The sequence below is a fragment of the Ovis canadensis genome, chromosome 15, assembly GCF_042477335.2.
Source record: "Ovis canadensis isolate MfBH-ARS-UI-01 breed Bighorn chromosome 15, ARS-UI_OviCan_v2, whole genome shotgun sequence".
In the NCBI taxonomy this organism is placed as follows: Eukaryota; Metazoa; Chordata; class Mammalia; order Artiodactyla; family Bovidae; genus Ovis; species Ovis canadensis.
The window spans coordinates 54,593,836-54,618,986 of record NC_091259.1 but is presented as its reverse complement, the minus strand read 5'-3'; the positions used below and the strand labels follow the sequence as shown (position 1 = coordinate 54,618,986).

The following is a 25,151-nucleotide window of genomic DNA, read 5'->3' as shown; positions in this document are numbered from 1 at the left end:
AATTTTACTGATGTTTTTCATTTGGTTCTTTCTTGTAGTTTCTATGTTTCTGGTAAGGTTCCCCATCTGTGCATTCACTGAGGACTTAATTTCCTTAAATTTCTTAGACATATTTTCATTTCATTATTTGGACACATTAGTAACAGCTACTTTGAACTCTGTGACAGCTACATCCAGTATGAGAGCCCACTAGAGTCAGTTTCTATTGAGTTTCTTTTACCTGGAGTATAAGTTACTGCTTATAATTTCATATTTTTATAATTATAATTGGGCTATAATTTCCTATTTATTTGCATATCTTGTAATTTGGGGAGAAAACTGGATATTATAGATAATATGCTGTAGAAACACAGCAACTACAAGAACCAAATGGAACTTCACATTCTGTTATGTTCTGACAATTTGTTGTTGGTGTTGTTATAGAACTTTTGAGTTGGGGGGGTGGGCTCAAAATGCAGATTTCATATTTCCTGTAATATGTATGCAATAGTTGATATACCTGCTTACTTTTTTTGGCTTCCAGCAGCTGCTTTTTCAGCCTCGCCTCAGAGCATCTCACCTGCATTTACACAATTTAGTCATTTGTCAAAGATTTGGACAGATTTAAGGGCACATCTCCTCTATAGTTCTTTTGCTTTTGGGACTTTCCTTTTAAATTTCCAGCTTTTCTCCATTGCCAAAGCCTGTCTTCTGACACATTAGCTGCCATCCCAAGTTGGACATGGATTGAGGAATGCACTCAGGCAAAAAAGCAGCAAATTTGCTAACTTTTCCCCAGTGCATTTCTATCATTCAAAGGTAGACTCCTCACTGGATTCTGCCAGCTATTTTTGCTAGGTCCCCTTGAGTCTCTACTATGTATGTGTAATTTAGTGGTCATCCAAGGATTTGGGCTGAGTTTATGTCCATATTTTGGTTTCACCCCTTATACCGCTCTCTCTTCCAGATTTCTGCTCTTATATTTCCAGCCGTTTTACCAGCCCTGAACTCAGTCCTCTGCTATTCTGAGCAAGTAAAGCTGTGGTTTTCTGCTTTTGGAACTGGGGGATAGGGTGGGGCTGGAAAATGGGGTGGGGAAGGAAAACCTTCAGACAGAAAGACCACAAAGATCACAGTTCTTACCCATTGCAGCTGAAGTCTTTCATGAGTAAATTCTCCTCTGCTTTCTGCCTGCTTTTGTTCACTTTCCAGGGCCTTCAAATAGTTGGTTTTTGTTTGTATTTTGTTCAGATTTTAGAGTTGTTAATTGTGGGATAACTGGCTTGACCAATTAACTTGAAATTTGGAACAAAGACTCATATTACATTTAAGAGAACATTTATAAGAAAATCCTTCCCCAAAATGTTTGTAGTCACAAGGACTTGGATAATCTAAAGGTCTTTAGAGGAATGGCTATGCTAAATGTTCTAAACAGATACACACTGGAACACTAAACAGATGTTGGATGCAAGTATGTACTATCAGGGATACAGTATTAAATAAGAGAAGTCCCTGCTTTCTTGGAAGTGCAGGGAAATACACAGTAACTATATAAACAAATAAATATGTAATCTAAAATGTGAAGAAACACTAAGCAGGGTTAAGGCAGTAGAAAGTTCTGGGAGGAAAAATAAGAAGTATTGGCTACAGGGATAATCTGATAGACTGACATTTGAACAGAGACCTGAATACAGTGTGGAAGTGGGCCATAAAGGTATCTGTGGAAATAATATTCCAGATAGATGAAATAGTGGAACAGCAGGGGCATACCCAGAATATTCAAAAAGTAGCAAAATGGACAGTATGGCTGGAAGGGTGTGTGTAAAGGGGGCGAGTGTTGGATATTTGGAATCCAAACAAGACAGGGCCGTTTTAGCTATAGTAAGAACTCTGAGCTATAAGATGGGAAGTCATTAGAACATTTGAAGACAGTGTTAAAAGTGAGTTATAGTACGGAGAGCAACATGAAAAGAACTTAAAAACACTGCATTGTGTGGGAAAAGGATTTATAGGAAGGTATCATGTATGTTCACTCATGAGCACAGACTAAAAAGTCCTATACAAAATATTATCAAACTGATTTCATCAATATGTAAAACGGGTATAATCAACTAAGCTGATTTTATTCCAAAAACTTAAGGTTGATTTCACATATAAAATAAATGAATAAATCTTTTACTTGCTACACTGACAGAATTTTAAAAAAATATACGATCATCTCAATTCAGAAGCAGCATTTGACAAAATTCTAAATTTGATTCATAACACAAATAATATCAAGTAGAGCATATTATCAATCTGACAACCATTAATCAGAATCTCAGTTCAAATATCACACCCAGTGATGAAACACTGAAAGTTCTTCCTTCAAGTCTGAGAATGATTCAAAGATTTCTACCAACATCACTTGAACATAGTGATGGACCTCCTGGAGTACATCATAAATAAGAATAAATGATACAGAATTAGAAAGCATGAAATAAACCAATATGATAATCACATATTATGAGGATAATATGTGTAGAAAATAAAAGAACACAGATAAATTACTAGAGTAAGTGAGGTTACTTTGCAAGGGTGCTGCTCCATGGTCAACATACAAACACTGGTTGTATTTCAGCCAGGTGGCACTAGTGGTAAAGAGCACTCCTGCCAGTGCAGGAGGTGTAAGGGATGTGGGTTTGATCCTTGGGTCAGGAAGATCCCCTGGAGAAGGAAACAGCAACCCACTCCAGTATTCTTGCCTGAAGAATCCCATGGACAGAGGAGCCTGGTGCGCAGTCCATGGGGATACAAAGAGTTGGACACGACTGAGCAAGTAAACAGCTCAACTATAAGACTATAAACAAAAGCAAGGAAATCAATGTTATGCAAGTCAGGATGGTGGCAATTCTGTAATGTTGAGAGAAGAAAGCTGCTCCCGTTTGGGAGGTGACATAAAAGAGGCTTCTGGGTGTCGTCAGCACTTCGTTTCTCAGTCCAGTGGTGCCTACCTGGGCACTGGCCTTGTGATAAATTGTTAGGCTTAACATTTTTGTTTACTTTTCTTTAGGGCCCTGTTTTGTTTACTTTTCTGATGTGTTTGAGTAAAAGGGATTTTAAAGAAAGATCACTAGTCACTGGCTGAAAAAGACGGAAATTTATTTCTCACTCACGAGACATCCAAAACAGATGCTCCTAATTGGTGGGTGGCTCTCCTCTAAGTGGTGTTCAGGCTCCTTCCATCTTCTGGTTCTTTCAAGGTGTAGCTTTCAAGGTCGGATGCTCCAAGGCCAAATTGGAAATAGCATGGGGGACCGTGCATAGGAAAATTTTAGGAGCGAGGTCGTAGGAGTAGCACACCTCAGTTCTACTATCATCCATTTGATCACACTTAAGAATAAGGGAGGCTGGGAAAGAGTCCAGCTGATTTCCCACAAAGAAAAAATGGGTGGGAGGATCAGCTGGCAGTCTCTGCCAAAACACGCATATACCAAAACCACCATCTATTTTGCCAAGGATACACAGGTGTCCAGGCAAACACAACAAATATGTTGTGAAACTATAAGAGAAACTGAAGTATGAATCGGGAATAAAGGAAACAAACAAAATAACAAAGAATAGGAGGGGCCTTTCATGAACCAATCCTAACAGTGCCATGAACTTAGAGGGAAACTCAATTCTCAGCATCACTCTATGTACCCACAAGAGTGAGGATAAAAGTCAAGTAGCAATGGTCCCAGCAGTGCCATCCTAACCACGATGCCTCTAAAGTTGACCTTAGTTTTTGCAGCTGTTCATCCTCCCCTGGCTCCTGTCTGTTCTCTAAGCCTCACTCCCTGGACTTTCCATTAGTTCTCTGAGTAACGTATTGATATCCTTCCAATAATTTTTCCTCTTAACCATCAAAGCCAAACTTGTACAAAGTAGATTTATTTTACCTATTGAACCTCCAGTTCTACACTGAACTTTAGCCACTACAGTACACATCCTTTTGTCCTTGGCTTCGATGCAAATGCTGCTGCAGAAAGCTCAACATGTAAACCTGCCTCTGGCAACAGCCAAGCAGCAGGAACATGACACTGACCTCCCAAGTCTTAGAGTGCACATAACTGGGGGAACTTACTTTGTACTCAGAACCCTAAACGGCAAGGGTTTTAATTTATCCAGATGGCAAAGAGTTTGAGGCAACCAGGAGGATGGATAAGCTCACTATGGTGGATGCTTATCAGGAAATACTTCCGAGCTGACAGAAACAACATCTAGATGTATGAGCAGCTATTAATACATGGAATGCTCTGGTTATTTATCTGTTTTCTTTTGGCTCCTGCACTCTGTATCTCCCTCGGCAACACACCTCCCTCTCAACCCCCACATACACACTCTGGAGTTGTGTTGCTGCAGCTGTGACTCTGCAAACTGTATTTCCCAGAATCCACTGCCAGGTGGTTCCATTAGGTTCTGCCAAAGAGAGGCCATAAAGGGAAACTGAAAGTGAAACACAGTGGGGAGGGTCTTCATTCCTGTTTTCCAGCTGCTGTTACAGTACTGCAGCTGCAGACAGTTGGCTCTGGCTACCGGCTTCTTCTGCACTCCACAGCAGCTTCGCTACACTTCTGAGATACCAGCAGCAGATCAGTTTCCGGCGTGACAGCCAGGGAGAGTCACACTGTGCGCCCCACCCTCAAGGCCAGGTTATGTGGAGGGAGCCTCCCCCACAAAAGTCTGAGTATTGACCAGTCAAAAGGGGCCGCTTCTCTGAGCTCCTGGTTTCTGATAATCACATCGCTTCTTCCGCTTGGTTTTCCCAGGCCTTTGGACAGTATCTGATTTCTCCAGTTCTCAATTTTTAATTACATCAAGCATTTTCTTTTGACTGGCTTTTGTCACTAGGAATCAATTCTCTGCATTAAATGTCCTCTATTTGAAAAATTTAGTGTGGTTTCTATTTTCCTGACTGAGATACACAGATGGATATTAAAAATATAGTTGAGTGAAGGAAAAAAGTAAGAAATAAGACAAAATTTGTTGACAGTACTCTGTGCGTTAAGCACACACACAAGAACAATTCACATTTTATAAAAATGCTTGTGCAAAGGCTTCCCTGGTGGTCCAGTGGTTAAGAATCTGCCTTCCAATGCAAGGAACACAGGTTCAATGCTGGTGGGGGAACTAAGATCCCACATGCTGCAGGGCAACTAAGCTCACAAGCCACAACTAGAGAGAAGCCAGAACGAAAGATCCCTACACCACAACTAAGATCCGAGGCAACCAAATAAATAAATATTTTTAAAAAATACTTGCACAATAAGAGGATATTAAATAAAGGCCCTAGATATATCTATATAGGATATATTGTTCAGTCACTAAGTCATGTCCGACTCTTTGCGATCCCATGGACTGTAGCCCACCCGGCTCCTCTGTCCATGAGATTTTCCAAGCAAGAATACTGGAGTGGGTTGCCATTTCCTTCTCCAGGGGATCCCGACCCAGGAATCAAACCTGCAGCTCCTGCCACATCTCCTGCATTGCAGGTGGACCCTTTAATGAAGAGCCACTGGGGAAGCCCAACCCAGGGTTTACTCTTAGATAATAAAGCTGATCCAGAGCTCACTAACCCTCCTAACGCACATGGAGTTAGAAACACCAGCTTCATTGATGGGAATTTGGAGGAACAGAGAGAACGTCCCCCTGAAAGGCAAAGAAGCAGTGCTGTTCCCTCTATCCTCAATCACGTGAGGAGGGCTCTCAGAGGACCACTTGCAGTCATTTTGTATTCTCATGGCAGGGAGAGACCTTACATTCATTCAGCATTACATTCTCTAGTGGGAGGCTTGCTGCACTCAGAAACTTACAGCCTCAGTTCAACAAGGCCACTGGGGTGGAGGCTTGTTGGGAGAAAGTAACCCAAGACACTTGTAGGGGTCTGGAGCCAGAGAGAATGGAGAGGTCAGAGTCAGGCTAGCTGGGGCAGGGCGAGGGGAGAGGAGTCAGCTGCTAGTCGGGTTGCACTTCTGTCCTTTGGCAGGACAAACAAGCGGGAGCTTCCTGGGGCTCCCAGAAAGGTAACCACTCTGAAGATGTTGGCTGAGACCTCTCTCAGGAGGGCTGCCGGCCAGGGTGAGGTTCTTTAGCACTAGGAGGCTATGGATACACTGCCAGGGTCAGAAGCTGAGGGGTGTGGGATGAGTATCTTGAGGAGGGAACCAGAGCCAGTTAGTGCAAAAGTCCCCAGGGGGCAGGGGGTGGCTCCAAAGAACCCCAACACCTCACACACTGAACCAACATTTAAATGCTTGTCTTAGTAGAATGCACTGATGAAGCCAAACTAAACCAAAAGTTTAGCCTTTCTGCCTCTAATATACCCTTCCCCATCCCAATTCTAGAAGTGACAGAGGAGGTAAAGAATGAGTGAAATACACAGAACCCTGAGTTTCCCCACCCCAACTGAGCTGGAGGGAGAACAGCTTTGAACTGGAGGAGTTGCTGACAAGTCACTGAGATGTGGGAAGGGGTGGGGAAGACAAATGTATTTAAAATGTTAGTATTTCAGACTGATCTCAGTCATGTTCTAGGGAATAATGGAACATATTTACACCAGAGTATTAACAATGTAGAAGGACCCTTGAAGTAAGACCAAAAAGACAGGGGCTGTGGCAATCTGTGAGGCTCCTGAGAAGGCTAAGTAGGGTGTTTCTGATTAATCACAAGGAGTCTCTTTGTGACCATGAGAATCAAGAGACCAAGAGAACCACACAGACCTAACTGCTAAGATCCTTGAATTCCTGAGCCAGTGCCAACAACCATCAGGTTTCTAGTTTTATGAGATGAAAAATCTAACATGAGATATTCTTTAGGAGGATTTTTTTTTTTGGCGCGGGTGTGTGTGTGTGTGTGTGTGTGTGCTCACAATCAAAATGTAACTGATACAATAATTCTCTCAATTTCCTCATGTGAGCATTTTTTCCCCAATTAGGAGTTCAATTCATAGGACAAGGGATAGTGTAAACTGGCATCTGGTAAAATAATTAAATGTCTGAAGTACCCTGAAGGAAACACAGGTTTCCTTGTTTTGTGATCAAGACTAAGGTGGACAGGATGTCCAGAGAAGATATATTAGCCAGGGTATATAATGCTAACGACTGTAACAGTCCCCAAACTCACTCAATTAATGCAAAAGAGGTTATCCTTTGTAAAACCAATGTGGATGTTCTTGGTCAAGCAATTTTCCTCTAAGCCGGGGCTCAATCATCCAGAGGTCTATTCTCTGACTCCATCTTCAAAACACCTGCTTCAAGGTTACCTTGAAAGGCAGATGAAGGGGTGGAGAATACAGAGAAGGTTCATCCACTCTTTAACTGCCCTGTCTGGTAGCGAAACATCACTTCTACTTACTTTCCACTGGGAAGGACTATGCACACAGCCTCACCTTGAGGCAAGGAGCTGGGAAATGTAATTTAACTATGCGTCCAGGAAAAGGACATCCTGGTGAGATCTAGCCTGTTTCTTACGGAATACATGATGCTAGTGTGAAGATCTGGAAGATGAAAATGAACTCACCAGGGAAAAGTGCCCTGGGAAGACGAAGTGGCAATTATAAAGACCCAGAAGTAGAAATGGCTTGGAACGCTTGACGAATAAAAAGAAAGCCCATGCAGCTAGAGTTTTTCATGTGGAAGGAGTGGATTAAGATGCAGTTGGAGAGGGAGGCCTGGGCAAGATCACTTAGGCCCTGGAAAGGAGTCTGCCTTTCGTTCTCAGAGTAAGCAGAGCAGTGACATATCTGACTTACATTCTAAAAAGGCTCAACTTGGCTGTGCGGCAAATGAACTGCTCTGGGAACAGGAGTGGAAGCAGCTGGACTGGTAATGTGGTGACTATACTAGTCAGAACCAGGTGGCCAGCTGGGAAGTCACCGGGGATGGAGGACAACCTAGAGGTCTCTGTGAAAATCTGTGAAGGGCTTTGTGCAATTATGTAAGTGGCTGAGTGACTAGAGCTGAGCTGTGTCTCCGCCAAGATCATGTTGTTTCTTTGGGGACTGTGTTCCCTTAGGACTGTGTTACAAGAACAAAAGCTGGAGCACACCAGTGACTGCAGGGGTAGTCAACCTCTAAAACGGATGCTGAGGAAGCATGAGCACAGACTGCTATCCAAATCCAACTTTATTCTTGTCTCTCACCACCCCTCCGACCTTTTTTCTTTCAGAGAAAAGCTGTGGCAAGCCTGTGACTTACGGCTCATTCTCAGTTCACAGATTCTTAGGATCAGTATAAGATACAAACCCAATCTCAAGTGATTACAACATCTAATCCTATGTAACAATAAATAATCTGCACCTCTTCTGGCTTTAGCTGTTTTCACCCCTCAGCTCTATCCCACTAAAGTCAAGAAGCCTGCACTGGAGAACAGATGATCTCTAGGCTCTCTGCTCTTTTCACCTCCTCTGCACCTAATAGCTGCTGACTGCTCTGGGCCCAACTGCAGAGAAGGAAGGGGATAAGACAGCTTTTGCCCAGTTGGATAGTTCTGGGTCCCATGGGCCTCACAGATTGAAAGGGGGCATCCTGCTGTCCTTTTTCTGCAGTCCCCTTTACCCTGGTGGGTGCAGCTTTTTTCTGGGTAGTACCCTACAGTTCCCTCCTTAGTCCAGATGGCACACTCCTAACCTCTCTGTGCTTCCTTACCTCTTCAATGCTGGACAGCACTCTAGACCACCCGATGCTTTCCCTGCTACAAGGTGCACAGGATACCCTCCTGCATGGTTCACTTCAGCAAATTCTAGAACACAGACCAATGCGAAAGCAGCAGCACACCCCGGGCTCCACCACCGAAAGTGAGCCTCTGCTCGCCCTCTGCATTTCCAGGGCAGGAGTCAGACTCCAGGTGTATCATTTCTTGGCTTTAGAAATAAACACCTCAAGCTTCCTGAATGCTCCCAGTGGAGTCTCCAGTTAGACTCTCTCCCACTCCCATTTACCTCTTACTATAACTGCCACTCCTTCATCCTATTCTCAAATTGTACCTTAAACTGATCTCATTGTTCCTTAAACAGCTGGTATGCTGCTTTTTCTTAAGGGAGTATACACTGTTCTTTCTTCAGTCTAGGCTCTCAATATCAGACACTGAAGCCCGGGCTTGAACGAGAGATGGTCCTGAAGCTGATAATGGAGCAGTGATGACCCACACTCAGAAGTCCTGCTTTCAGAACTGATGGAAAAGCAGGTGGAGGCTGGCCTGAGATAGGGGAAGTTGGGGGCCTGAGTCAGACCCAGAAAGATGTTTATTCAGGTGGCTGGAGCCAGAACAGGCAAAGAAAGAATCCAAATTTTAAGTAAGGGAAGGAAAGCAAAAGAGGGAGGAAGGCAGACCCCAGCTGTCCTGTTGAGCATGATAACAAACAGGAAAAACTAATCAAGATCTAGGAATATACATAACACCTGGGAGGAAACAGGGATATGACACTGTAAAAAGTTGATGTATGTTCTATAATGAGGCAGATGTCCTTAGACTTTACAGCTTGCCTCCCATGATCCCAAGAGGTTCCCACCCCATGAAGCTGCTGCAACAGATGTTTCCCCTGTAATCCCCAGAGAATCCTGGTAAGTTGGAGACAACTGTCAGGGTATCGTCTTGGCTGCCCGGCACTCACCAGCCTCACATCATTAATGGAAGTCTCTCTAGTCGGCTGTGTGACCCTCTGTCCTTCTGAATTTGTGCTATCCGGCCTCTCCTACTCTGTCTGCAGATTTCCTGAATCTGCCCCTTCTTCAAGACATTGGCACTGTTCCATGCTAACTTCTATCATCTTCTTGGAGAACTTCAAAGCCCATGCAGACCCACTCCCAATACCTGAGCCCTCCATGCAATAATCAATCTCCACGCAACCTCCCGTGCACTCCTCTCAGGCACTCACTCCTATAACTACTATACTCACTCCTATAACTACTACTCACTCCTATAACTCTTAAACTTGTCCACTGCCTGCGTCTGCTGTGCTTCCAGTATGAACTATTCAGACATTCCAGTTTCTGACCACAGCCCCCCATCTTCCCAGGTTACTTTTTTAATTACCCCCAGTGAAACTACCTACTCCTGTCTTCGCTCCACTCAGTTGTTCTACAAAGTTCCATGGCCCAGCATAGACATCACTAACTTGTGAATGGTCTGAAACTCCTTTGCTAGATTTCATTTCAATTGTGTGGTAAGGTTTCAACTCTGGATGATCCCTTAGTACTCATTTTTCCTACAGTTACACCTAGATTCCTGAGCAGGCAGAGATAACCACACCATTGGGCCGACTGGTGTAACTATACATTCATGAACAATACCACTATAAATTCAAACCCCTCAACATTAAGCAGAAATCCTCTCCCTGCCAAAATCTGACCTTTCTCTCATTTTAACAGACCTTTCAAAGCATCCAACAGCCTAAAACCTTCCCATTCCTTCCACATTAAGAAATCCACTCTCCTGGTTTTACTCCATCTCTGGCCCCACCTTCTCTTGTCACCTTTACTGGTTCATTTTCCTTTACCTATCCATTAAGTGCTCCTCAGAGTTCTCTTCCAAGCCATTTTCTCTTCTCGTTATCTTACTCTGGTTATCTTATCTATTACGATGATCTGAATTACCTCCCCTGGCTGCTGAGTTTATGTCCCGCTTCCAAATGATCATCTAGGTACCAAAATCCCAACATTTTGAATGGCGTCACCAGCGCAACTAGTTGCTTAAGCCAGAAACCCAACATCTGCTTCAGAATTCCTTTCTCTCACCAAGCCTCAATGTCCCACCAGTCCTCCCAGCTGAAGTTCTCCCACCTGCCCACTCCTTGCACTGTCACTAGTGACCTCATCATCTGGCCAAACCTGGGTTCCTGCAACACCCCTGCTTCTTAATGGTCCACAAACCCTGTCATCTTTATCACCTCCTTAGATGGATCTCAAGTGACCAGCTCTGGAAACACAAAGATAAATATGAGCTGAGAAGACTGCAGCCTAATGCACAAAACAATCGTCACACAGTACTTAAATGTGGCAGTTGATCTCTTCCTGTAGTGCTCTGAGAATGCAGACGAAGAAAGTAGTTCTGCTTTGGGAGTAATGGAGTAGGAAACAACTAGGCTGTCTGGAAGGATGAGTAAGACTCTGCTGGTCAGATGAGTATTCGGCAGCAAGAAGCGTGTGCAGAGGTACTGAACAGTGTCTGCTGGATGGTTCACAGCCCAGCCTCCAAACACGCCCTCTGGCCTGTACAACCTGTCTCAAAACACCCCCTTACTGGAGGTACTCAACTGGTGCAGAGTCCTGGAACCTGTGTGCCAGTGGTTCCTCTAAGGTCTTGTTCTTGGAAATAAGTCTTTACCGTCTGAGCCAGCAGGGGAGCCCTTAGAAATAGGCAGAACAGACTGTATCTTCATACCTGGGCCCATGGCAGATGCCTTTTGGAAGAGGCCAAGGACTTGTCATCCCAGTCATCTTCTCCCAGAACTAGTCTTCTCTGCCCATAGTTTGGCCTAGTATGTGCTGATCTGGGCCCACTGCAAGGCAGAAACAACAGACACAGTCTTCTGCCAATCCCCACTCCAAATGGCATCAATCAGTTGTGATTTATAGAGACCCAGCTCCCACATCACCTCACTCAAAGAACTGCTCAAAATCTATTAAGAATCTCTAAAAATCTTATAAAATAAGGCTGTTGAAAGGCCTATCTTGAGCTCTCCCAGAGTCTTCCTCAATCAACAAATTCATCCTTTACTCTTCAACCCCTAATCCTGCTTAGGGAAGGTCTTTAGAAACAGTAAAGGCTTGCAACACACAACAGCCGCAGCAACAGTTACTGAGCACCTCCTATGTGCCCAGCCTTGGCTACCGATTTCCTCATTAACCCATACAACAATCCTATGAGTCAGTAATTCTATCATTTACCAAACAAGTAGCAAGACATTCAAAGAGTAAAAGGCTCTTGGCAGTCAATGGCAGGCCTACCTGATTCCAATATCTGTGCTCTCAGCCAGCCAAACACCAGGGCCCGACAGAACAACAGATGCTAGGAGGGTTAGGGCCATTCAGCTCCAAAGATGGAGGTGACAGTCAGGGGAAAAAAGTCCTCAGTACAGGGACAATCAAACCATCTTGACCGAGACGTCCAGATGATGTTGGTGGACTACAGCCAAGGTGCCTCTGCTGATGCGAGGGCTGCTGCACTTACTCTAGAGCCAAGCTGCTCTAGAGCCAAGAAGGCTTTGGGCCTTAAGGATCTGTGGCCTTAAAGGCCCGGGCAGACCAAAGCTGTAAAAGCTTTGAGTGAGCAGAGGGATCTGGTGTGCAGACAGGAAAATCAGAACAGAGAGTGGAGCTGCTAGGACAGAAAGCTTATATGGCTCTTGAGAGATGGAAACAGACACCAAACCCAGGGATGCCTTGAATTCCAAACCATGTAGTTTCCATGACACTGAGGGGATCCGTAATTCCCACATACTCCTGTGTTCTCACAGTGAACTCCTTACTCTTTAGCTAGCCCTAACGACTTTATGCTTTCTAGAACCAAGAAGCCTTCATCACAGCAGGGTTGAGCCGAGTTTCATTACATTTTGTTCTTGAGATGGAGTAAGGGTGGTACCAGGCCCTGGGTCACAGTCTGGCTGGATACAGTCTTCAGAGTACTGAGTCTGGAGTTTAAGATTTGCCGCCCCGTTCAAGGGGGGCTCCAAAGGTCACCTGCGCTTGTAGAGACAAGGCTGAAGCTTCAGGCCTGAGAGCTGAGTCTTGGGCCCTACCCGAGGGGGCCCGGTCTTTTCAAAGTCAAACAAGAAGAAGTGGCTGTTGGTCAGATCCTAGGGACAGAAAAGACCCAGTGAGCTCTAAGTCCTCACCCCAGCTCTTCAAATCACCTCTGTCCAGGCCCCACCCCTGCTCAGAAAGCTTCCCAGCTCTCTCCCACTACTCAAGCCTTCAAGGAGCAAACATCTCTGTCTGACAATGACCTCCTTCCTGAACACCATTATTAGCCTGAAGGGCCACCTATATGACAAAAATAGGACAGACTTCCTGGGGCCCTCACCTTGGAGATGACCTTGAAGCCCAGTTTGGTGACAGCCCCCAGAAAAGTCCGAACATCTTCAAAGCGGCTGCTGACCTCAGCCACTTTCAGGAGACCCCTGAGAAGGACGGAAAGTTCTGGGTAAGTACACCGACACGCGCATGTGCACACAGTCATGCAGCTGTGTCCTGGGAACACCTACCCTGGCTTCAGCACTCGATTTGCCTCCTCCAGGAAGTCTCTGATGTTGGTTCCCATCAGTGAAAGGCAGAACACAGCCACATCTATAGATTCATCCTCCAGAGGCACCTGTGGAGAGTGAGAAGGTTGTACTAAGCACACATTATAGGAAGGAGAAAGCCAGCACTGAACGCTAGGAGTAGACACAAGGATGCAGGGTGGGCAGAGCGCATTTCATGGAAGGAGAGAGGGGCTTACCTGGGCCATGTCACACACAGTGACCCGGGGGTCCAGAGAGGCCAAGTCAAAGCAGTGTACACGGTTCCGGATACTTGAAGCCAGGCGGCAGTCCCCACAGCCAAAGTCAGCTACCACTAGGGACGCAGGCCTGGGAATGGAAGGGAGGAAGAGCTCACTGGTCTGGTCTGAGCCTGGGACTGACACGCCTAGCTTTTCACAGCGCCCGATTTTCACTAACCGCTGGCGAAGATCCCTGGCGATGCGGTCTACCGGCTGCAGTGGCCACTTCTTGACTTGGTTCTGGAAGCCACGGTGGTAGAGGAGAAAGGCCTCAGGGTCTTCCTGGAAGAGGCGCTGCGCAGCACTGCTGGGCCCTGAGTACAGCTGTTCATTGAGGTAGCGGAACCGGGCACCATCCAGACGCTGGGCCATGCGGGCTCGAAGAGCCTCTGCCCGGGCTCCATGGCTGTCTGGACTGGGGGCAGAAGGCACCTCTGCCTCCTCTGCAGAGGCTGGGGCTGGGGCCTGCTCTGGTGGCTGAGATGGCCGAAACTTGTTCTTCTGTCTACGCTTGTTCTTCTGCCGGTTCCGCCATTGCTTGCGACTCAACGTATGGGGAGGATTAGAGGAAGGGGTCTCACAGGTTGGCTTGGTGAGATCACTTGTAGCACTAGAATTCCAAGCTTTAGAATCTGAAGAAAGAGAGATAGAAAGGCATACTGGGGAGCAAGATACCCTGAATTCAGAGGCTTAGCATGTCACCCTGGCCATACCCCTGTTCCTAAGACAGAAACTGTGGTCTATGGGAAAGTACTTCTTATTCCCTAACTCCATACCTACTGGTGGCAGAGGAACTCTGTTATAGGTAGGGTCAGCTGAATCCCACACCCCCAGCCCTCATCATCCCACAAATACTACCTGTTTGGTCAACACTGTCCAGGGGCTGGGCAAGATTTGAAGGGATCTGTTTCTGGCATTTCCTCCTTTTTTTCTCTTCTTCTGCCAGGTCACTGCCAAGAAGAACCCCTTTGTGGCACTTCTTCCTTTCCACTTCCCCTTCCTTGGAGTCACTGCTAGGTGGGCCCTGTTTGTGACGTTTCTTCTTCCTTTTCTCCTCTACTTCACTAGATGCACCAGCAAACAAGCCCTTTTTCGTGCGTTTCTTCTTTGTTTCCACTACCTCCTCCTCCTCCTCAGAGTCACTGCCAGGCAGGCTAGGGGGCTGCTGGGGAACAGATGCTACCTCCAGGGCCTGTAATGTGGCCAAGAGCTGGCGGCGGTTGGCGCCCTGGGGGAAAACAAGGGATGAATGCAGGGGTGAGGAGAATGGATGGGGCCTAGGGAGTAAGAAGAGAGATGGGGACCTCACTCAGATGCTGTAACGAGGCATCTGGATTATTCTCAATCAACTTACCTAGCCTAACACGAAGACTGTCAGGGCCTGAAGAACTTTCAAAACTGCCATCCCAACCTTTGGGAGGCTGGAGAGCAGAGAAACCACCCACCTCACTTTCTTCATTGGATAGATGAGGTGATGGGGTTCCCAGAGAAATACTGTAAGGCCACGAGCTACAGGACCGAGGCTAGTGACCGGGAGTTCCAACTCTCAATCTCAGGTTTCTACCTCTAGCTAATACCTTTTTATAAAAAGTAGGAAGATTTTTGAAAATAAGAGTGACATGATCACACATGTGTGTATTAAAGATGCCTCCAGTTGCAGTGTAAAGAACCGAAAGAAAAAAAAAAAAAACACTGAAAGAGACAAGCTGCAGACAGAGGCCAGTGGCGGGGATTACAGCAGTGGGTCGAGGGGTTGAAGAGGAGAGAATAAAGCAGGCAGATTTCATGTCACAGGCTGACTGAAGGACAGAAAGAGCCTGAGCAAGTGCAGCAGCCCTCACATCGGCAGAGGCTTAAAGGAGGACTACTGTCTGGGAGGCCGTTCTGGACTGAAGTCCCACTGGACGGATCCCTCATCCTGGAGACTCTCAGTACTCCCTCAGCTCCAGCTCCCTTTGAACAGCGGCACTGACAGCCCTCGTTGCCATTCAGTTTTGCTCTTTTCAATCTCCACACGGCAACCAGTGACATTTTCAAAACGCAAATCTGAAGAAATCATCCCCCTGCTAAAACACTCCATTGGCTTCTATCTTTAACGTGCAAATATTCTAACGTAGCCCTCCAATTTCTACCACACTGCCTCTCATTCTGTGTCATGCTCCCTTGACCCGGGTCTCTCCACATGCCTTTCCTTCCAAGAAACCCTCTTTGCTTCACTAACTTCTACTCACCAATTCTCTCTCAGTTCCAACGTCACTTTCTTTTGGAAGTTCCGGATTTGGGGAGGCTGCAAGCGGCCCCCCTCCCCCTAATTACACACGCGGCGCGCCCCAGCTCCGGAATCCAGCAGTCTGTTCTGAGTACTCCTGCAGGGCCACTCACCTTGATTTGAGAGGTTGCCGTGGGCCGAAGCCCTAAGGCTACAGACCCGAGGTCCGCGACTACAGGGGCCTCCTCGGCCCACTCCGGCTCCTCGAACATGGGGCTGGGGAGCGCAAGGTTGCGGGATCCACCCGCTTCTCCACGTGCAGACCACGTCTCTAAGAATCAGACAGCTCAGAGACGCCGGAACAGGGCAGGAAACCAAAGAGTGAGAGCTGAAGTGGCTAGAGCAGCCGGCGCAGTGCCGAAAACCATCGAGTTTAGACACTGGTGGGCTAGAAGGGCAAGGAAGGCGGGAGGGAGGGGCCGGGAGAAGGAGGCCCGCGCTGGCCTGAGAGGGCCAGGGGCGGGGCCGGGCGGCGGGCGCGGCCGGACGGGAGTTCCCCGGAGAAGGCTCCTCTAGCCCGAGTCCCGGTGAGTGTGGGGGCACCCGTGCCCCCTCCCCAAGGCTCGAGCTCTACCAGGCGGTCACCCCTCCCTCCACCTACTCGGTTCCGAGTCGGGAACGAGGGCCATCCCCGGCAAGGACCTCCGATCGCCTCCTCCAGGGTATACGGCGCCTAAACTCCCCACCCCCACCCCCCAGCTCTGTTCGCGTGTAGGGTCTCTGTGCTTGCTCTCGTGACATCCCTTCGGAAGACACGACCTCTTCATCAACGCCTACTTCGCCCGATCCGCCTTTCCCTCGCGCTCAAGGGACACAGTCCAGGACCATTCCGCTGCCTCCCTAACTCCTTACAGACATCCAGTAGCTGGGGACGCAGAGCCCAGACCCCCAGCCCAACACCACACTTCTCTCCTGTAGGGGACAAAGCCTGGGGCTCACCCCCCCCCAAAGATCCTTCTACAGTTCCCACACTTTCCCAGTCTAGGGGACTCTGCCGGGACGCTGCTATGGACGACATTTTCACTCAGTGCCGGGAGGGCAACGCGGTTGCGGTCCGCCTGTGGCTGGACAACACGGAGAACGACCTCAACCAGGGGTGAGCTGGGGTGGCTGGGGGGCGAGAGGAAGGGCAAAGACATGCTCCTCTCCGCTCTGTGGGGTGCTCACTTCTGGTGCGGGCGGCTTACTTTCCTATTCAGTGTGATGAGGATTAAACACAGCCTGTCAGCGGGGCAGAGGGTCTCCACACCGGAAGCTGTTGTTTGAGCTGAATCTTGACTGAATAAGAATTTACAGGCAGAATCTGCAGAGTATTCTAACTTCAGTGAACCTCATGGGCAAAAGCTAGGGGGCAAGACACGGAGCAGAGAGTGCCAGAAACTGTCCGGAGCTCCATATGGCTAGAGGAGAGAAAACCGCTGGGCTTCTGTGGGCTAAAGCTCTAAGCACAAGTGCAGAATGACAGAAGTTAAGACTGGAAAGGTCTGCAAGGGTCAGTCAGATCATGCAAGAGTATTTAGGCTATAATAATTTTTTATTGCAAGGGCAAGGGTTTAGAGCCATGTAATGGTACGATGAGATTGTCCATTTGTTAAGTGTCATCTTGGATGCTTTATGAAGAGCAAGTGGTGATGTGAAGAGAGGCAACTAACTGCCTAGTCCATCTCAAGTGGTGATGGCTTAGACTAGAATTGGGACAGGCAAAAAAGAAAAAAGTGATCAAATTCCTGAGATCTTTTGGATAAAGAATTGGTGAGACTTGGTGTGGAAAGTGAGGTCAAAGACAATGATCAGGGTTCTGGCTTGGGTAGATAGTGGTTCCTTTTATTGAGAAGGACAAGGCTGAAGGGTGGTGAGTTCCACTCTGCACACATTTAAGTGACAATAAAGTGGATGTGGAGTGGGCTGCTGGATTTCAGGAGAGATCTGACTTGGAGACAAAGATTTGGGCGATATTAGCATGACTGGAGAAGGCAATGGCACCCCACTCCAGTACTCTCGCTTGGAAAATCCCATGGACGGAGGAGCCTGGTAGGCTGCAGTGCATGGGGTCGCTAAGAGTCGGACACGACTGAGCGACTTCACTTTCACTTTTCACTTTCATGCATTGGAGAAGGAAATGGCAACCCACTCCAGTGTTCTTGCCTGGAGAATCCCAGGGACGGGGGAGCCTGGTGAGCTGGTGTCTATGGGGTCGCACAGAGTCGGACATGACTGAAGCGACTTAGCAGCAGCAGCAGCAGCAGCAGCTTGAAGATGGGCTTCCCAGATGGCTCAGCAGTAAAGAATCTACTTGCCAGGGCAGGAGCTGGCAGGAGATGCGGGTTCAACCCCTGGGTCTGGAAGATCCTCTGGAGTAGGAAATGGCAACCCACTCCAGTATTCTTGCCTGAGAAATCCCATGGACAGAGGAGCCTGGAAGGCTGGTCCATGGGGTTGCAAAGTCAGACACGACTAAGCATGTACACGCATGCACACACAGACACACACACACAGCATGTAGATGGCACCTGAAGAGGTGGATATGAAACCGGTTCCGAAACCTAGAAGACCAAACAGGAAAATATGCTGCTGCTGCTAAGTCGCTTCAGTCGTGTCCGACTCTGTGCGACCCCACAGACACCAGCTCACTAGGCTCCCCCGTCCCTGGGATTCTCCAGGCAAGAACACTGGAGTGGGTTGCCATTTCCTTCTCCAACGCATGAAAGTGAAAAGTGAAAGTGAAGTCGCTCAGTCGTGTCCGACTCTTAGCGACCCTATGGACTGCAGCCCACCAGGCTCCTCCATCCATGGGACTTTCCAGGCAAAAGTACTGGAGTAGGCTTAAAGAAGTGAATGTTTCAATGAAAGGAGTGGTCAGTGGTACTCTAGATTGCTAAGAGGTCAAAGAACTTGAGCACTAAAGTGTAACCATTGAATTTACAATTATTTATGTATTTAATGATCTCTGTGAGAGCCGTTTCAGAGGAAAACAAGTGAAAAAAACCAGACTATACTTGGTTCCTTCATTTAAGGAACTATACTGAACACGCACTGGGTGCTAGAAGTCCAGAATCAGGCATAATGCTTGTCCTCAAGGCAGTGGTCTCCCGGGCAGGTTGAATGTGAAGTAGAGAAAGTGAATGTAGACAAGTTCTTTAAGGTTGGCTGAGACAGGAAGGCAAGAAAAGCAGTAGTGATGCTGATTCAGGATCGTAGAATTTTTTTAAAGTGAGGAGAAAATAGATTTTAGGTTTGAGAGTTAAGGATCACCTGTCACTTTCATCCAGGCTTTATGGGTCCCCATTAGACTCTACGCTATTTCTCTATAATTCACACTCGTTCCATTTTTCATATAATTCTTCAAACGGTGCTCTGATAAAGACAGAGAACACAGCTACTATTTTGTTGGTGGCATCATAAAGGTTAGGTAACTTTTTCCAATGAAGCTGGCATCAAAGAGTGGTATTAGTGAAAGTGGTGCAGGTATGAGTGGAAAGGCTTCGGGGCCCCAACTGGGTATATGGTGGATATTAAATAAGGGTCAATTTCCTGCTGGTCGCTTTGGGATTAAAGTTCAGGCTCTGAGGTGACCGGAGCATGGCAGTGGGCAGAACCCTTGTGCCCATACTTTTGCTGTCAGGCTCTGGCCTTCTCTGGGGCCACAGACCGCCAGAGGCTGATAAACTGGGGCACAAATTAAAGAACTGGGATGCAAAACTGACTGATAAGTAAGGGGTGGTGATTGCTTTAGGAAGAGGGAGGGAATACCTCCCAGAAAAGCTTTTGGCTATCTTTGTGAACAGATGAGGGCAGCTGTAGAGGGAAATCAGTAAGTTAAAGGTCACACCCACCACCCATTTTGGCTTTGAGGACATCTGGATTGCCTGGGGTGACCATACCCCTGATCAGCTCCAGGCCCCGCCTAGAGCCCCCACACGGGAAGTGACCGCAGCAGTAAGGCATCCGGAGGCTGACGGCCCAGACCACGGACCGCCCCCTTAGCTCCGCCCCTTGGATCTGCAGCCCAGGACTGGAGGGAATTTCCTTTTATGGCCCCAGGCTGTCAGGCAGGCCTAGTTTCCACCCAATTGTGGTTTTGTTGTTGTTGTTTTTTATACATTTAACTTTATAAAATAGAGAAGTTCTTGGGAAAAGAAAAAAGTTAGGTACAGCTTTCTAATTAAGTCATTCTCATTTTCTTGTTTTCTGTACCTAGGATTGCTTAAGAATCCTGTCTTATGTGGCGGTATCTGCCTCATGAATGACTTACCCAAAGCATTTCTCCTTTTCATTATAAACCCCTCCAAACCATCATTTTAATTCCATTCCCTTTTTAGATTCTAATTTCAGTATCAGAACCAAAACCAATCAGTAAACTTGCTTCCTCTTCCATAAACTGTGGCTTTTCTTCTCAAAGCTTCCCTTCCTTCCTATTAACATGCACTGAACAGCTGCTGTCAATTCTCAAAAAGCTTAGTCTAATAGACAAGACAGCCCATTTAACAGATTTTTACAATCCAGTGTGACAAGTACCTATGTAGTAAGGCAGTGTACAAGATATGGTGAAAACAGAAAAGAACCAACAGATGTTGCCAAAGGGGTGCAGAGGAAACCAGATGAAGAATGTTACCATTTAATGATAGAAGGTGCCTGGGAAGAAAGGCTAGAGGGAGATGAAAACAGTGAATCATATGGAATTGTTGGGATTTCAGGTAGTGGTTGGTTGGGTTTGAAACTTGGGAAGGTCTGGACTGGACAGCTTTGGGAGTTGCTGGCATGAATGAGAATCAAAGTTCTAGAGGTAAGGCTTCCCAGGGAAGAGTATGCAGAGAGAATATTAAAGTTTTTCCTGTGTCAAAGCCTTTGCCCCCATCCCACTTCCAAATCAATGACCCTTGCGCCTTCCTCATAGGGATGATCATGGCTTCTCCCCCTTGCACTGGGCCTGCCGAGAAGGCCGATCTGCTGTGGTTGAGATGCTGATCATGCGGGGGGCACGAATCAATGTGATGAACCGTGGGGATGATACCCCTCTGCACCTGGCAGCCAGTCATGGGCACCGTGATATTGTACAGAAGGTATGTATGAACCCCTTGATGCACATGCCTGGAAGTAAGACACAGGCATTATAACATAACGTACAAAGTATGTGTACTCATCTCCCTCCTTCCTTGCATGCCTTAGTACACTTCTCTCATTTGGGACTGACTGTACCTTCTACCTCTTTCTATTTGGCTATGGGCACCAGCTGCTACAGTACAAAGCTGACATCAATGCGGTGAATGAGCATGGGAATGTGCCCCTGCACTATGCCTGTTTCTGGGGCCAAGATCAGGTGGCAGAGGTGAGTACTCAGGCCCTGAACTCTGGGATGGGTGGGAAGAAGTTTGAGCTTGAGTGGGAGACTCTGGAACCCTCAACCCATCCTGTGAGTACTGTCCCGTGTGCAACATTCACAAGGTTTGTACTGCATCTGCACTCATGCTTAGTTGGGAATGCCCTCATCACAGCCATCTCTTAATTCCAGGACCTTGTGGCGAATGGGGCCCTTGTCAGCATCTGTAACAAGTATGGAGAGATGCCTGTGGACAAAGCCAAGGCACCCCTGAGAGAGCTGCTCCGAGGTCTGTCCCCACCCACCGCCGTGTCCTCGTCTTGTCCTAGCCTGTCTCTTTCCACACAACAGCTGAGGTCAAGACTTTGTCTTTCTTCCCCAGAGCGGGCAGAGAAGATGGGCCAGAATCTCAACCGTATTCCATACAAGGACACATTCTGGAAGGGGACTACCCGCACTCGGCCCCGTGAGTCAGCTGTGAGGGGAGGGGTGGTGAGAGAATAGTCCTGGACTCCTGGGGCTGGGAAAGAGGGAAGCTGGGTGCCTGACCTGCCCACACTCTCAGGAAATGGGACTCTGAACAAACACTCCGGCATTGACTTCAAACAGCTCAACTTCCTGGCGAAGCTCAACGAGAATCACTCTGGAGAGGTAACTCCCCACCCCACCATATTACCTGTTGTGCACCTGTTTTAAGTCTCTCCTCCAGTTAGTGGGCAAGAAAACAGTGGCCTTAGTTAAAGCCTTCTAACCCTTATCTGTCCCTCAGCTATGGAAGGGCCGCTGGCAGGGCAATGACATTGTCGTGAAGATGCTAAAGGTTCGAGACTGGAGTACAAGGAAGAGCAGGGACTTCAATGAGGAGTGTCCCCGGCTCAGGTGGGGCAAGGCCTAAACTGGAAGCCTTGATTTCAAGGAGCCCTGTCAGCACCCAGAGGGAGATCTTTTATGCTGGATCTCAGCCAGGGGCATTCTCTCCCTCTTCCAGGATTTTCTCACATCCCAATGTGCTCCCAGTGCTTGGTGCCTGTCAGTCTCCACCTGCTCCTCACCCAACCCTCATCACACACTGGATGCCATACGGATCCCTGTACAATGTGCTACATGAAGGCACCAGTGAGTAGGGAGTGCCAAATCTCACTGCAGCAGGGTGTGGGGAAGGAAAGTCTGTGAGCCTCTCCAAATGATTTAACTCCTGCCTTTTCACTTAGATTTCGTTGTGGACCAGAGCCAGGCTGTGAAGTTTGCATTGGACATGGCAAGGGGCATGGCCTTCCTACACACACTAGAGCCCCTCATCCCACGACATGCACTCAACAGCCGTAGTGTAATGGTGAGATCACAACTTCACTCCCAGCCCAAGCCCCAGAGGTCCTTTCCCTAGAATAGGACTTACCTCCTTCCACACAACTATCTTCTCTTCCTCAGATTGATGAGGACATGACTGCTCGAATCAGTATGGCCGACGTCAAGTTCTCCTTCCAGTGCCCCGGGCGCATGTATGCACCTGCCTGGGTGGCTCCTGAAGGTGAGTGATGGCATTATGATGTGAGGCAGAGAAGGGGCAGCTCAGTAGTAATGGAAGGGAACACAGACAGGACAAGCAGCTGGAACAGATAAGTCCTATCCCTCTAGCTCTGCAAAAGAAGCCTGAAGACACAAACAGACGCTCAGCAGATATGTGGAGTTTTGCAGTGCTTCTGTGGGAACTGGTGACACGGGAGGTACCCTTTGCTGACCTCTCCAACATGGAAATTGGAATGAAGGTGAGAGCATAACTGGATATACTTGTGGTGGTAGTGACAATAATTGTAGTGGGGCTGGGCTCCTGCCACATTGATTCAAATACACAGAATCCTGTCCTGAGGGCTAGACGTCTCTCCCAACATGAGACTCAAGTTCTGAGACTCACCTTGTTTTTCCTTGTGTTTGCAGGTGGCATTGGAAGGCCTTCGGCCTACCATCCCACCAGGCATTTCCCCCCACGTTTGTAAACTCATGAAGATCTGCATGAATGAAGACCCTGCTAAGCGGCCCAAGTTTGACATGATCGTGCCTATCCTGGAGAAGATGCAGGACAAGTAGAGCTGGAAAGTCCTTATCTGAACTCCAGAGGTGTCAGGACACGGTTAGGGGAGTGCACCTCCCCAAAGCAGTAGGCCTCTGGTTGCCTCCCCTGCCACTAGTCATGGTACTACCCCAGCCATGGGGCCCATCCCCTGCCCCCATCCCTACCACTGTGGCCCCAAAAGGGAATGGGCTCAAAGCTTTGTCACTTGCCACACGGTGTCTCCCAGCATGGGAGGGATCAGCCCTGCCTGTCACAATAAAGTTTATTATGAAAACAGGCTGGTGTGGGGACAAGAGAACAGACAAGTACATTTAGACTGGGTGGCTCAGGTGAAGTAGTGCGGCTTCTTCACATTGATGCCATACTCGCTGAGGGCAGGGGTCAAGTCCTCCATGGTTAGAGTGTACTTGCGGTCCTGAGGGAAGAGGGAAGAGCACCAGCTGAACACAGGAATTCCAGATTTCAATCCCAGGCAGGTGACCCTGAGTAGGTCTTTCACCTCCCCTAAGGCTTAATTTCCCTCAAAGGGGTTTCAGGATACTTTAAGCCTCTGCTGCTGTAGGAAGTAATTACTGAATCAATGAGCCTCCCCTCACACCTTGCTCTTGCTTCGGGAGCTGCCAGAGGCTGTGCCCTTCATTTTGCAGTGCTGTAGGGCATCGTTGGCAATATCTGAGATGAATTTCTGGGCAGCTAGGGAGATGAGCCGAATTCTGGAGAGAAAAAAATGGTATGAGAAGAGCACAGACAATAAACTCCACACAAACACCCAACACTCTAACCTGCCCAGAGTTTACTCACATGCGTGGGTCGGAGGCCTCAAAGCCAGCACGGTTCAGGTAGTAACCAGTCACTGCATCAGGGATCTGAGAAATCAATTAGACGACTGTAAGCGTTAGCCCTGTGTACAGCGGGGCTGAGAGTCGGGGTAAGGGAAATGGAGGGCAGGCCTGGCTATCAGGAAGCTCCCAGTTTGGGTGGGCAGAAGGGAAAAATCACAAAAGCTAGGAAGAGAAACACAAGAGGATGCTGCAAATCCAGATGGTGTGGCAGAAGCTGGCGTGACAGCGAGTCATTAGCCTTGTTCAGGCGGGAAGCCCACCGTAGGCGTGTAATCCTCCAGCTGCATCAGGAAGTCCACTAGAGGCGTGCTGGACACCACTGGCTTCACCTCTCCGTTGGCCGCGCTTGGCAGCACGTAAACCCCGTTAGACATGGCCCCCTCCGGGGGCGCCGCGCCGCCGGTCGTCACTGGAGCTGGAGGAAAACCAGCAAACTGAGACACGGAGGTGGGAGGCTCGAGGGTTCCGCTAGGTGTGTCTTACCCTCTGCCCTCACCCGCCGCTGGGCCCAGCCCAAAGCGCGGCCCTCGCCCTCACCCGTCCCGGCCCTCACCCGCCCCGCGCCGCTCGGCAGGCTCCCCGGCCCGCGCCGCCACGGCTCCAGTGCCCCCTGCCGCGGCTCCAGCCCCAGGCCCCCCTGACGTCCCCGCGGGGCTGGCCTTGTTCTCCGCGGCGGTGCCGGCGGGCAGCGCGGCGGGGGCCGAGACCGCGGGCGCCGGGCCCGGGGCCGAGGCGGCGGAGGCCGGCGCCGCCTCGGGGTCCGCGCCGGAGCCGCTGCAGCTCATCGGGCCGGTGGGAGAGGCGGCGAACAGAGCCGCTTCCGCTTCCGTTCACCTTACGCACACACCAGGGGTGACGTCACGCGCCCCACGACTCGTTCCTCCCACGCCACGTTCGCTCCTCCCTTAGGCCTCCTTCCTTTATTCCCCGCCCATCCAGCCGCTACCTGACAAAGGCGGGAGGGCGGAGACCAAGTGTTGCGGAACTGGGCTGGCGCGGACATTTCGCGTCCGGACCCGCGGTTCTCCAGTGTGGATCCGCTGGGATGGGAACCCCTCAATGTCGAGGATTCTCTTCTATGGGCTTGAGGCCCCCTCACCCAGCCTGACGTCTAAAATCCTTGCTTTGAGGCTCATCGCCCCGACACCTCTCTACTGTTGGTCGCCTGCGTGT

The 25,151-nt window shown here is 48.6% G+C and overlaps 3 protein-coding genes across 6 annotated transcripts; 1 reads left to right on the top strand and 2 right to left on the bottom strand.

Moving 5' to 3' along the window:
- Nucleotides 1–8,105: 8,105 nt before the first annotated feature.
- Nucleotides 8,106–16,138, bottom strand: RRP8 (ribosomal RNA processing 8). Its single transcript, XM_069555167.1, has 7 exons — nt 15,862–16,138; nt 14,338–14,707; nt 13,658–14,111; nt 13,438–13,567; nt 13,202–13,308; nt 13,021–13,117; nt 8,106–12,793 (listed from the first exon to the last, which is right to left on the bottom strand). The coding sequence occupies exons 1-7, from the start codon at nt 15,958–15,960 to the stop codon at nt 12,674–12,676; spliced, it is 1,377 nt and encodes a 458-aa protein (XP_069411268.1). The 5' UTR covers nt 15,961–16,138; the 3' UTR covers nt 8,106–12,673.
- On the top strand, nt 16,134–23,412 carry ILK (integrin linked kinase). 4 transcript variants are annotated; one of them, XM_069555169.1, is made up of 13 exons: nt 16,134–16,275; nt 16,734–16,844; nt 20,643–20,808; nt 20,979–21,074; nt 21,258–21,354; nt 21,448–21,531; nt 21,631–21,716; nt 21,835–21,944; nt 22,054–22,181; nt 22,277–22,398; nt 22,494–22,593; nt 22,701–22,831; nt 23,001–23,412. In XM_069555169.1, the coding sequence occupies exons 2-13, from the start codon at nt 16,756–16,758 to the stop codon at nt 23,148–23,150; spliced, it is 1,359 nt and encodes a 452-aa protein (XP_069411270.1). In that variant the 5' UTR covers nt 16,134–16,275; nt 16,734–16,755; the 3' UTR covers nt 23,151–23,412. The 4 variants fall into 4 exon arrangements, with proteins under 4 accessions (XP_069411270.1, XP_069411269.1, XP_069411271.1 ...); XM_069555168.1 differs by having other exon boundaries at nt 16,141–16,275; nt 16,729–16,844; XM_069555170.1 differs by having other exon boundaries at nt 16,201–16,410; nt 16,729–16,844.
- Nucleotides 23,381–24,854, bottom strand: TAF10 (TATA-box binding protein associated factor 10). Its single transcript, XM_069555173.1, has 5 exons — nt 24,532–24,854; nt 24,239–24,393; nt 23,938–24,002; nt 23,735–23,849; nt 23,381–23,551 (listed from the first exon to the last, which is right to left on the bottom strand). The coding sequence occupies exons 1-5, from the start codon at nt 24,761–24,763 to the stop codon at nt 23,462–23,464; spliced, it is 657 nt and encodes a 218-aa protein (XP_069411274.1). The 5' UTR covers nt 24,764–24,854; the 3' UTR covers nt 23,381–23,461.
- Between the last annotated feature and the right edge of the window lie 297 nt (nt 24,855–25,151).